At 35.7% G+C, this 13992-nt stretch overlaps 1 protein-coding gene across 1 annotated transcript in view; it reads left to right on the top strand.

The window, feature by feature from the left end:
• Positions 1-13992, top strand: part of UCHL3 (ubiquitin C-terminal hydrolase L3) — a 64814-nt gene that overhangs the window by 8786 nt on the left and 42036 nt on the right. The window contains exons 3-6 of the mRNA XM_017868336.1: positions 2144-2272; positions 8283-8439; positions 8816-8901; positions 11047-11094. Coding sequence (XP_017723825.1) covers positions 2144-2272; positions 8283-8439; positions 8816-8901; positions 11047-11094 — 420 coding nt within the window. The remainder of the gene's footprint in view (positions 1-2143; positions 2273-8282; positions 8440-8815; positions 8902-11046; positions 11095-13992) is intronic.

Raw genomic sequence — 13992 nt, 5'->3', positions numbered from 1 at the left:
GATTTGATAAATGAATGCTAGGGGTTTTAGATTAGGAGCCAAATGTATCTTTTCTATTTCTTTTCTTCATTATACCAAGGCTTCACTGATGTATATAGACATACAGATGGCTAGGTTATCTACCAAAGTAGAGATGTAATCTTTAGTTAGTTCTAGAAATATAACGGGTGTCTGTGATTCAGCCATGTACAGTGCTAGGCAATGGGATTAAAAATATTGAATAAGACACAGTTTTTTCCTTTGACTTTGCAGTTAATTTTTATCCTTTTGGTTTTCTATAGAATTGAATACTGAAAAAGCATAGACTAGGGAGTATGGAGGAAGTGGAGAAAGGAGGAAGAAGTAGTTTGAAGTGCTTTAGTGAACTATAAATAGAATCAAAGTGAAGAGTGGATATAACAGAGGAGCCCGTTGATCTCCTCAACCCTGGACTCTTACGGGGCATGTGACTTGTTGCGAGAATGAACCTAATCTATGCCGAACACATTCTTCTAAGAAAGTTTTTATAAATCAGTACATTTATTATTAAACATACCTAGAAACTTATTTTTGACCAACGATATGATTGGCAAGTAAATTATCTTCTACAAACAGAGAAATGAAGGGATAAGGACAGTTGCCCTTTAAACAGGAAGGTCTTGTCTTACAAACTCAAATGCGTTTGAGATGAATAACACTGTTTATATACGTGTCCTGGCTTCCACTGGTTTTGCAAGACCTCATTTGATGATCTAAGTACATGTGATCATTCTTCACTGAGAAATGCCTATGGCACCTTTTTTGTTTGTTTTTAATTTCAAAATTTCAGATGTTAGACCAGCAAATACTATAATGTGTTCTTGAGGTAAGATACAGTGATGCATTTTAATATGATTTTGTTTCCTCTATTCCTTTTTTCTGTCATCTAACACTTATTTTGTAATGATGTATTTTAAAAAATTATCAACTTCTGGCCGGGCGCAGTGGGTCAAACCTGTAATCCCAGCACTTTGGGAGGCCGAGACGGGTGGATCACGAGGTCAGGAGATCGAGACCATCCTGGCTAACATGGTGAAACCCCGTCTCTACTAAAAAATACAAAAAACTAGCCGGGCGAGGTGGCGGGCGCCTGTAGTCCCAGCTACTCGGGAGGCTGAGGCAGGAGAATGGCGTGAACCCGGGAAGCGGAGCTTGCAGTGAGCTGAGATCTGGCCACTGCACTCCAGCCCGGGCGACAGAGCGAGACTCCGTCTCAAAAAAAATAAATTATCAACTTCTTTCAATATAAAGTTATTAATTTATTGTGAAAATGACATCATTCTCATTTTTTCTCTATGTGATAGATTAAGGTCTGACATTTTATTTTCCTGTGACATCTTAAGAATTGTAGACAAGCACTAATCTTTTGTTACAGTTATTTTGCCAGATATAAGGGAGGCAATGAAGTTAAGTAGGTTTCATTGTGTAGTAGAGGTCAGGAAGCCAGTAGTTTACTTCCTATATCAAGCATTTTCTGTTGTTCATACAATGCATTAGATGCATTTTTGGCTTATATTACCCTTTGCTCATTGATGCAGCTCATGGCCATCAATCTGTCTTTAAACCTTAGATATCATTTTTGGTAAATAGGATAAACTATGTTGATTTTCTGATAAAATATTTATTTATTTACTGTAACTTAAATGCCTCTCCTTAAAAACCAAGTGCTGAAAATCAGTTTAACATATCAACCAAGCCAACTTGTATGTATTTGATGAAGTCCAGGCTTATTAAATTCAATTCCAAAGAAATGGAGTTGGAGAAAAGAGGTTTTATTTCACGTTATTAATTTTAAATGTTTGTTATGTGCTATAAATAAATGGCTATCTCTTCTCACCCTATTCATAGAAAATCTGCTTTACTACATTCTTCCCCTCTAGTTTTGTTACAGTATAATTGACAAAAATTGTACATATTTAGAGTGTACATTGTGATGTTTTGATATGTGCTGCTTTACTGCATTCCTACTGAATGTTGGTTACATTTGTATTTTATCCCCTTGTATGTATTAGATATAGAGTACATATTTGTTGATCATTTCCCTTTTAACACTATGTATAGTATACTAGTTTTCTTTGACCAACTAACGTTCCATTGTTTTCTTTTTCTTTCTTTCTTTTACCAGTTTCTCAAACAATTAGGTCTGCATCCTAACTGGCAATTCGTCGATGTATATGGAATGGATCCTGAACTCCTTAGCATGGTACCAAGACCAGTCTGTGCAGTATTACTTCTCTTTCCTATTACAGAAAAGGTAATTGTTAAGTAAAATAGAAAGTTTCTGGTAAATACAATTTTTGTTTTTGTCTTATTTTTTGAGCCAGGATCTCACTCTGTTGCCTAGGCTGGAGTGCAGAGATGTAATCATGGCTTACTGCAGTCTCAACTTCCCAGGCTCAAGCGATCCTCCTACCTTAGCCTTTTGAGTAGCTGGGACCACAGGCATGTTCCCCCACACCTAGCTAATGCTTGTATTTTAATTTTGTAGAGCAGGGCCTCACTGTGTTGCCTGGGCTGGTCTCCAACTCCGGCTCAAGGGATCCTCCCGCATCAGTCTCCCAAAGTGCTGGGCTTATAGGCATGAGCCACTGTGCCCAGCCCAATTTCTTTTTCTTCTTTTTTTTAATTTACAAAGTTTTTGATAAATATAATATTTAAGAACAAATGATCCCCTTCTTGCATAAAATTAGGAAATCTAGGCAGTGAAGAAATCTTAAAAATGTTTTTATTAAAGAGATGATATTTAGATTTTGATACAGTAAAGTCCTAGGTTAGTGCTTTAAGCTTGGGTGGTTTTCTTCTTTTATAAAATTTTGTTTGCCTCAGCTGTGTTTTGATGTCACATGTAATCACATTGTGATTTATATATTTTAGAAATTTTAAATACTAGATTTCTAGTATTTAAAATTTGGGAGACCGACGCGGGAGGATCCCTTGAGCCGGAGTTGGAGACCAGCCCAGGCAACACAGTGAGGCCCTGCTCTACAAAATTAAAATACAAGCATTAGCTAGGTGTGGGGGAAAATCTAAACTTAAATACAGTTTTTTCAATACAAATAAAAAAGGAATCTCCTTTGTCTATTTTAAGTTGGTAGGGGAAACTGATACTATGGGTTGCATTACTTTCAAAATAAACTTGAATGGGAATCACTAAGCTTAAATACATTTTAACTGGCAGATTTGGGGTGTGTTGGGGATTATAAAAAGCTATTTTTTGAGCTCTGTATTTAAATTCAAGTCTACATATTTTAGTCCTTTTTTCTAGAATGATGTGTGTATATGTTTCTGTGTGTGTATATATGTATGCGTATACATACATATACATACATATATACGTATACATATACATACGTATATATGTATACATATATGCACACGCACATATATATGGATAGTGGAGCCAGAACTTTTGAGTGCATTTTATAATAGATTTTGAGGCTATATCTTTCTGATTTTTATTTTTGAAATTAGCAACAGTAGGATGATTGCAGTAGTTATGAAAAAATGAAGAAGTAAGTGGGACGATGTGAGAGAAATATGTTGATGATTTGGCATATTTGTGCTCAGGTCATCGTATTCTTCAGGACTAAATGGAGCCAAATCCCACAGGATTTAAGACTTAGACTTTGCTTAGTCCTGGAAATTCCTGGATCATTTTCTTTATGCCATAACAAATTAGCCTCAATTCAAAGTAAATTAAATAACATTGAAAATTTTCTCTCTTCTACTTAAGGGTTCTACAAAACAAATTATTCAGTAAAAGAAATGGTATTTCTTTGCATTTGCTATTCGTAGTAGAGAGATTTGGAGTTAGGAATTTCTTAGTGATTGTCTTGTATTAGACCAACTCTACACAATGGTAAGGTTATGATTATTGACATTTGTAGAAGAGTTAAGACAAGAACTTAAGTTTACTCTCTTTTAATCCAATGTTATTTTACCTTTTTTGATTACAAAATAAGCCAACAGATAACTATCCCAGGACCCCAATTGTAATGAACAGTAAATAATTGAAAAAAAAAATCAGTTGCCCGAAGCTTAGGGTTTCTTAGCTGATGTGATACAAATAGAAATTTTGTCTGAATTGGAAATTTCCAAACCATTGGTTTTTTATGACATTTTTTGTAAAAAATAAATTAAATGTGATCTCTTTCAGTTAGTGAGTCATCAGTATTAAAAAGGCATATTATCCTTATTAATAGGATTTAATTTAGTAGATTACCAGAGGTAAAAAACTTTCAACTCCCTGTTGAAAGGAAGAACACAGTTCTAAAGTATTGAATAAGTAAATTTGTACTTACATAAGTAGAAAATTTAAGTAAATATGTAAGTAAGCATAAATACTTTACTTATATAACTATAATAACTTATAAGTAGAGAATATAAATAGCATGTACCACTTTTAGATGTCTTACAGTTTTGTAGATCCCTATTTCAGCTTATAGGTGATATATTGCAAAGTTATTAAGAGGCTATCTAGTGCATTCTTTAGGAGCCGCAAAGTGTTTGTCTTTGAAGTTCCAATTTAGAAATTGAATATGTAGTTGTGAATGACTTAAGCAAAGGAACTGTCATGGGTACCTCATTACCCTTTATGTATGTATGTATGTATGGTATGTATGTATATATTTACTTATTTTTTGAGACAGCATCTCACTCTGTTGCCCAGGCTGGAGTGCAGTGGCGCGATCTCGGCTCACTGCAACCCGTGCCTTCCAGGTACAAGTGATTCTCCTGCCTCAGCCTCTGGAGTAACTGAGATTTCAGGCATGTGCCACCATACCTGGCTAATTTTTTATATTTTTAGTATAGACAGGATTTCACCATGTTGGTCAGGCTGGTCTCAAACTCCTGACTTTGAATGATTTGCCCACCTTGGCCTCCCAGAGTGCTGGGATTATAGGTGTGACTTATTGCCCTTTAAAGTCAGTCATGGTGGGTTTTTAAAAATAAATTTTATTGTGTATATTTGAAGTTTACAACATGATATAGGATTCATATACATAGTAAAATAGTTACAGTAGTGAAGCAGATTAACATATCTATCATCACAGTTACTTTTTTTGTGACAAGAGCAGCTAAAATCTACTTATTTAACAAAAATCTCTAATGCAATATAATTTTATTAACTAGTCTTCATGTTGTACATAAGATCTCTAGACTTGTTACTTGTTTTTCCTACACATCTGCTATTTTGTGTCCTTTGACCTACATCACATCACCTCCCTGCCAACCTGTTTCATTCTCTGTGTATTTGACCTTTTTTTAAAAAAAAAAAAAATTCCACGTATCAGTGATATTATACAATATTTTTCTTTCTGTGTCTGGCTTATTTCACTTAGTATAATGTCCTTCAGGTTCATCCATGTAGCAAATGCTAGGATCTCCTTTTTTTAAGGCTGAATAATATTTCTGTGTGTGTGTGTGTGTGTGTGTGTGTGTGTGTGTGTGTGTGTATGTGTGTATGTGTGTCTATATGTATACCACTTTCTCCCAACCAAGTACTAACCAGGTCCAACCCTGCTTAACTTCTGAGATCAGACGGGATTGGGTACATTCAGGGTAGTATGGTCGTAGACTAGACCATGTTTTTATCCATTTAACCATCTATGGACATTTGGGTTGTTTCCATATCTTGGCTATCGTGAGTAATGCTGCAGTGAACATGGAAGTGCGGATATCTTTACAAGGTAGAGATTCATCTCCTTTACAAGGTGATTCGTCTCCTTTGGATATGAATTGCTGAGTTATATGGTAGTCTATTGTTAATTTCTTTTTTTTTTTTTTTTGAGACGGAGTCTTGCTCTGTCGCCCAGGCTGGACTGCAGTGGCCGGATCTCAGCTCACTGCAAGCTCCGCCTCCCGGTTTCACGCCATTCTCCTGCCTCAGCCTCCCAAGTAGCTGGGACTACAGGCGCCTGCCACCTCGCCTGGCTAGTTTTTTTGTATTTTTTAGTAGAGACGGGGTTTCACTGTGTTAGCTAGGATGGTCTCGATCTCCTGACCTCATGATCCGCCCGTCTCGGCCTCCCAAAGTGCTGGGATTACAGGCTTGAGCCACCGCGCCCGGCCTGTTAATTTCTTTAGAAATCTCCATACTGTTTTTCATAATGGCTGTACCAATCTGCATTCCGACCAACAGTGCACTTGGGTTCCCTTTTCTCCACGCCCTCACCAACATTTATTATTTCTTTTTGATAATTGCCATCAATGATAGTGGGTTTTCTTTTTTATTATTGTTGTTGTTTGTTTTGAGACAGAGTCTTACTCTGTTGCCCAGGCTGTAGTGCAGTGGTGCGATCTCAGCTCACTGCAACCTTTGCTTCCTGGGCTCAAGCAATTCTCATGGCTCAGTCTCTGGAGTAGCTGGGATTACAGGCATGTGCCGCCACGCCTGGCTAATTTTTATATCTTTAGTGGAGATGGTGTTTCACTGTGTTAGCCTGGCTGGTCTTAAACTCCTGACCTCAGATAATCCACCTGCATCAGCCTCCCAAAATGCTGGAATTACAGGTGTGAGCTACCGTGCCCAGCCAATGATAGTGTTTTGAATATGTTCTTTGTGATAGTGCAGTCCAGCCAGTAAATCATAGGCAAAGAGGCTATAAATTTATTTCTCTCTGATGTTTATGTCTCTTGGCCTTAAGATTTTTTACTTTTTGATCTATAATTTCTTTTTTTCCTTTACTTGCTTTGTATCATTTTAGGACTTTTTTCCTACACATTACATCTTGAAATTATCAAATCTTATTTTGCTTTGTCATCAGGAACATTAACAACAGACTAAGCTGTAGAACTGTAAACTTTTCAGCATAAGATCGTAATATACTGAATCTTTCTAGTTTTTTATCAAACTTACTTTTCATTCTGAAAATGTTACTTGAAATGTAATTTAGAACCACAGTAATAAAATTCATATTTTGAAGATAGATACATTTGTTGTTAGAAGCAGTTTATTATTTTTTTCTCCTATAGGCAAGAGATAAAAAAAGCAGTTTCTTAACTACTTGTAGGTTTGCTATAGACATCGTTTGTTTCTTTTATTGCAGGGGATCAGGAAAATATTTCTGTAAGACTAGATAGTAAATATTTTCAGCTTTGCAGGCCTTAAAGTCTCTGTTGCAACTATTTGACTTTGCCTTGTAAACAGCCATAGACGATACATAATGAAATTTTACTTAAGAAAAGAGGCAGTGGGCCAGATTTGGCCTGTAGTCTGTCATTTACTGACCCCGTTCTATTAGAAGCAGAAAGTTATGGGAAAACTATAAACAAAACAATAAAATCATCTTTCTTATAAACAAAACAATAAAATCATCTTTCTTCTTCCCACCTCACCAATTTTTTAACCTTTTCGCTATTTTTTACTCTTTCTTACTATTAGGAAACTGAGATACAGAGACATTAAGTAATTTGCTAAAGTCATACAGCTAATAACAGCTGAGCCAGGATGTGGGCCCAGGCAGTCAGCTGTAGAGCCCACATTTTTGATGCTTATTATTATACCCTATTGTTTTTATAACCAGTTATTATAGATAATGGTTAGTGTCAGTTATAGATTATATAATGTGAATTTTATAAATATGCTGTGATTTTCCAAAAGGAAAAATATTTTTGCCAATGATAAACAATATAGAAATGTAACAATTAGCAAATAAAAGTTCTCCAGTAATCTCTTGGCCTCTATTAAGTTTTTGCATACCCTTTCAGACTTTCCAATCTGTATATACATATTTTAAAAACATAAATGGGAATTGTTATTAATACATACTGGCCTATAACCACACTTAGTTGTGGACAAAGTTCTAAATCAGAATATGTAAATCTAGTGTGCTTTATAGTATTCTATTATGATATGCCATAATATATGTTAACCAAATCTCCATTGACGGATATTTAGAATTTTTTCCAGTTTTGTGCTCTTAGAACTATATATATCATTTTGAAGATTATGTCTTAGACCAATTTCCTACAAAGGAAATTGCTTATTGCAGTGTATGAGAATTTAAAATGTTAATACATATTGCCATATGCTCAGTAACATGATCTTACAAGTATATGCTTTTAATAATAGCATAGGAGAATGCCTTTTTGCCCATACCTTTACCATCACTGGCTATTTATCAGTCTGGTAGGTGATAAATTAATTATTTTAAACTCTTTTATAAAAATATTTTTTATCATTTATATTTTTTCTTTTACAGTCTGAGTTTTTTAATGTTATTTTCCACATATACACTATCGACTTTTTTTTTTTTTAACAGTATGAAGTATTCAGAACAGAAGAGGAAGAAAAAATAAAATCTCAGGGACAAGCTGTTACATCATCAGTATATTTCATGAAGCAAACGATCAGCAATGCCTGTGGAACAATTGGACTGATTCATGCTATTGCAAACAATAAAGACAAGATGCACTTTGGTAAATGATTTTTCATTACTGCATTCTTTTTGCCCTTAATATATAAGTTACTTTCATTGAGCAGTAGGTGGTGCCCTAATTCTTTCTTCAAACTATAAAATAAAGCATTCCCCACTTCTTTTATGATGGGAATGTATATACTGTTAGAAGAAATATTAATCCTTCTCATTCTTTTATATTGTTGACTAATAGAGGTTAAACAAATGAACAAATATTAATAATGTAAGGCTTATCATTTATAACATGATCCTTACATTTCTAACTTACCAGTGAAATAATTTAACCTGAAGAATAGTAGCATACTTCTAGTATTTTCATATATTGGTCTCTCTGCTATATCAAGCCTTTTTAATTTTATCTTCTTTCATATTCTCAGAATCTGGATCAACCTTAAAAAAATTTCTGGAGGAATCTGTATCAATGAGCCCTGAAGAACGAGCCAGATACCTGGAGAACTATGATGTCGGTACCTTCTTTCTGTTTTGATCTCATATGTGGACAAAGTTCTGTGGGATTGTAGATGTGTTTATGGGTTTTGTCTTGAAACCATAGTTTTGAGCAATTATGGATTTTATTGTATCCATTAAGAAAAGCCTTTTGTACTTTTCAGATAACTTTGAAATATCCATAAATGCTGATAAGTTGACATTTCTTTTCTGTGTTCAGAGCTGACTTAATGGATAAAAGCAGTTGGATTTACAAATTTTTTTTTGAAATGGAGTCTTGCTCTGCCACCCGGGCTGGAGTGCAGCAGTGCCATCTCTGCTCACTGCAAGCTCTGCCTCCTGGGTTCAAGCAATTCTTGTGCCTCAGCCTCCTGAGTAGCTAGGATTTCAGGTGCGTGGCACCACACCTAGCTAGTTTTTCTATTTTTAGTAGAGACAGGGTTTTGCCATGTTGGTTAGGCTGGTCTCGAACTCCTGGCCTCAAGCAGTACCTCTACCTCGGCCTCCCAAAGTGCTAGGATTACAGACATGAGCCACCGTGCCTGGCCCTGATTTACAAGTTAATAAAATATCTTATGATTGACTATTCCTTACCATTCCCTCCCTAAAATAAATATATACCTGCCAGTACGCTATGTATCTTTTACTGGGAATTTGGAACAAGGCTGAAGATGAAAGGAAAAAGCAAAGGTTTAAAGGTAGACGTTAGACCATACTGTGGCTATTTTATCAATGTAATAACCAGGCCACATAAACTAGGGTATATATATAATGTAGGTTATATTTAATTCAGGTAATAGTGATTGTACCACTTCATATAACTGTTCTGAAATTGTTTTTAAAATTTATTACCTTTGGAATCAATTTTTCTTTTGAAATCTTTTGACTTTTTAATAACATTATTAAATAGATTATAAATTCTTTGAAATTAGGCATATAGTCTACAAATTATTTGGCTAGAACAATGCTTTATGTAGAATTTGTGCCTGATAAATTAATTGGTTTGATTATGTCTTTATGCATTCCAATATACTTTGAGAATTTTAAATTGTTTTTTTCTTTAAAAAAAACTGGAGACTTCATAAAACATCTTTTATTATACATAAAAATTAACAACATGAAAATCAGTAATCTTACTAATGAGAGGTAGATAAACATTAATATTTTTTAGGGAGTGTATGTATATACACAGTTTTTTAAACAAGAATTTGGTCATACTGTAATACTGTTTTATAACTTGCTTTTTTCACTTATCACAAACATATTACCTTCCAGTAAGTATATATTTGATATTATTTAATGGCTGCATAGTTTCCATTATGTAGTATTGTATTTCACCAATAAATTATTGTTAGAAATTTAATAGTTTTTCTTCTTTTTCACTATTTTAATAAATACTGCAAGGTACATCATTGTAGCTAAATCTTCGTAAATATCCTTAATTATATATAATTATGTAGAATTTTATGTAAATATATAAACTCCTAGAAGAGAAATTGCTGGATAAAATAGTTTGCATGTTTTTAAGGCTTGGATATTTATTTATTGCCAAATTGCTGTTTATAAAGATTGTACTTTCACCTGTAATTTACTATTGTGCCCATTTCTTTGGATGTTTGCAAATAGTGGGTACTGTAAGAGTGGTTTATTTTTTAGTTCAGGAAACTAAATTCTGTAGCTTCTGATAAATGCATGAGTTGTGCTCCACATTTCTCAATTGCTGACTGAAACTGCATGATTAAGCATAAATACAGCCAGAGCTGCAGAGGAGCATGGAACCTGGAGAAACAGATGAGATAAGCTTCTTTGGTCTCTATCTGTGAAATGCTTACTTTATTCTAGTCTCAATTGAATAAAGTGTTAAGTGTTAGTTCTAACAACTGAATAAGTTAAATGGCCCCTACTTACAGCCTGGAAATTACAAATAATCAGATATTCAATTTCCTAAGTTTTCAGAGATTTGTGGGTTACACAGTACAGTAATTCATTTGGTTACCCAGATATCATTCTTAAATATCTAGTACTAAGCTGTTCTTAAATTTCCTTCAGTTTGTTGTTTCTTTTAGAAGACTTTAGGTGTTAAAATTTAGCTTTGTTGTTTTCATTTAAAAAGTTGGGTATAGTCATTTTTTTCCAATGAATACCTTTATTCTTATTACAGGCCATCCGAGTTACTCATGAGACCAGTGCCCATGAAGGTCAGACTGAGGTATTTCACATTTTTTCTAAATTTTTCTTGCTATGTGTAAATTTAACCATAGTATTATTATTATAGGACATACAGTTTTAGATAGTTACCTGGCTTTTTGTTTTTTCCTTTGAGAGAATTTGCTTAAGCAAAAGCAGTCATAAAGTAGTAAAAGAACATGTTTTGACAAACTGTTAAGATGCTGCTGTCTGCTGTTTCAGTTCATCTAATCATTTAGAGATAATGCAGATTGTGTGCTGTTTGTGTGGCTTACACGGTGGCCTGTGTCTTCCCTATCAGATTTCTTTGACTTCCAACTGTTTTGAGACAAATACCTGCACTATTGTACAGTTAAATAGCCTGTGTCTTTATTATGTCCTGCTTCCAGCAGAAAACCACATCATTTTCTTTGCTCAATAAATTTGTTTGAGGGTAAAGTAATGATCTTTACCATCTTCACCGTGTTAGCTAGTTCAGCTGGGTTGATTTTCCTTTCCTTCTCTTGCCTCTTTTTTCATTTATTGGTTTCTTTTGTTTTTCCTTCCATCTTTTCTTTCTTGCCTTCCCTCCAGCCCTGGCTCTGTCACTCTAAGAGGAAGTTTGCCAGAAGGTATTTTAGTCAAAAATAATTTAAAGCTGTTTGGTATGTTTATAGCACATTTAAGGGTTAATACCAGAGAATTAGAGGTTTTCTTCTTTCTTATCCCATATGTGACTCGAAACCCCACTCTTTTTTTGTGAGACGGAGTCTCACTCAGTTGCCCAGGCTGGAGTGCAGTGGCATGATCTCGGCTCACTGCAAGCTCCAGCCTCCCAGGTTCACGCCATTCTCTTGCCTCAGCCTCCCGAGTAGCTGGGACTACAGGCGCCTGCCAGCACGCCCAGCTAATTTTTTTGTATTTTTAGTAGAGACGGGGTTTCACCGTGTTAGCCAGGATGGTCTCGATCTCCTGACCTCGTAATCCTCCCGTCTCGGCCTACCATAGTGCTGGGATTACAGGCATGAGCCACCACGCCTGGCCGAAACCACACTCGTTCATGTAAAAGAGGGCATTGCCTTTATACTTAAAAAAAAACTTGAAAAAATATTTGATTTAAAAATCATTGATTTTGGCTGAGCATGCTGACTCATACCTGTGTAATCCCAGTGCTTTGGAAAGTTAAAGCAGAAGGATCACTTGAGGCCAGGAGTTTGAGACCAGCCTGGGCAACATAGCAAGGCTCTGTCTCTAGAAAACGTAATAAAAATTAGCCAGGTGTGGTGGTGCACGCACCTGTAGCACTAGGTACTAGGGAGGCTGAGGTGGGAGGATAACTTGAGCTCAGGTTATAGTGACCTGTGATTGCACCATTGCACTCCAGCATGGGGGACAGAGCAAGGCTCTGTCTCTATAAAATATATATATATATAGGTTGCTCTTAGGTGCTGCTTTCAAAGGTGTGGATTATTGTTTTTGACTAAGTTTATCCATATGCAAACACATAAGAGGCCCGTCTAAATGTTTTTAACAGCAGATTGGAAATTCATGAAATGCTGTTTTGTATTGCTTTATATGATCCTGAATATAATAATAATTTTCACTATGCTTTGATTTTTTGTTTGCAAATTTATAGTGTTAAAATTGGTGATGATGAGGATCAGCATAAGTTTATTGTTAAGATATGAAGACAATTACGGCCGGGCGCGGTGGCTCAAGCCTGTAATCCCAGCACTTTGGGAGGCCGAGACGGCAGATCACGAGGTCAGGAGATCGAGACCATCCTGTCTAACACGGTGAAACCCCGTCTCTACTAAAAATACAAAAATTAGCCGGGCGTGGTGGTGGGCGTCTGTAGTCCCAGCTACACGGGAGGCAGAGGCAGGAAAATGGCGAACCCAGGAGGCGGAGCTTGCAGTGAGTGGAGATCGTGCCACTGCACTCCAGCCTGGGCGACAGAGCGAGACTCTGTCTCAAAAAAAAAAAGAAAAAAAAAGATATGAAGACAATTACTTGTAATAAAGCAATTAAATGCTTTAATACATATTAACTACAAAAAATATTTATTTTGCCATACTTCTCTTGCCCCTTTTGGAGTTTTGTCCAAATTATGGATTTACATTTAAACTTCTTTTAAATGATCTTCATGTCTCTTTTTTCAGACCTAACCGCCTTCATTCTTTCCAGTCTTGGATGCCTGTTATCATCTGAATGACCCACTGTATTTTAGAATGCACTTTTGTTTGAGCTTATTATCTACATCTTAAACTTTTTCTTCCCTTTATTGTTTCTGTTTCTTACAGTAGTTCAACCATACTTTTTCCCACTGTAACTAATCTAGTACAAATTTGTTAACTTCTGGTTTAGAAGATCTGCTTTTTATGCAGATTCTCAGTTTTTATTCCAATTCTCATTCATTTTCACACCATTCTGCTGGATTCCCTTTCCCGAAGTGTACCTGAATCAGTTGGCTGCTAAAATTTTTCTAGGGGTTTCCTAGTGCATACAGCAGTAATTCTCAAGATAGAATGCAGATAGAAGTTAGAATTTTCTGGAGGGCTTTTTTACATTACTGTGTACTCCCATAAGAATTAATCTTTTCTGCTCCTTTCCCATCTCCCACGGTTTAGAAATACTACTGGAGTGAGCCATATTTTTTCTGTATATTATAACCCTAAAATGTGTCGGAGTGAAAAAAAACAGTGTTTGAGAATATGATTGCTCAAGCCTGTGCAGTCAGTTCCAGGCTCTTTAACCTAGCTGCATTCAAGGTTTTCCTAACCCTGTCTGTCTGTCTGTCTTTCTTGCTTGCTTTCTTGCTTTCTTCCTTTCTTTCCTTTCTTTCCTTTCCTTCCCTTCCTTCCCTTCTTTCCTTCCTTTCTTTCCTTTCTCTCCTCTCCTCTCCTCTCCCCTCTCTCCTCTCTCCTCTCTCCTCTCCTCT

The sequence above is a fragment of the Rhinopithecus bieti genome, unplaced genomic scaffold (assembly GCF_001698545.2).
Source record: "Rhinopithecus bieti isolate Rb0 unplaced genomic scaffold, ASM169854v2 scaffold_3912, whole genome shotgun sequence".
Taxonomy (NCBI): Eukaryota; Metazoa; Chordata; class Mammalia; order Primates; family Cercopithecidae; genus Rhinopithecus; species Rhinopithecus bieti.
Note: the sequence above shows the minus strand (reverse complement) of the source record. Positions and strands in the feature narration are given on the sequence as shown.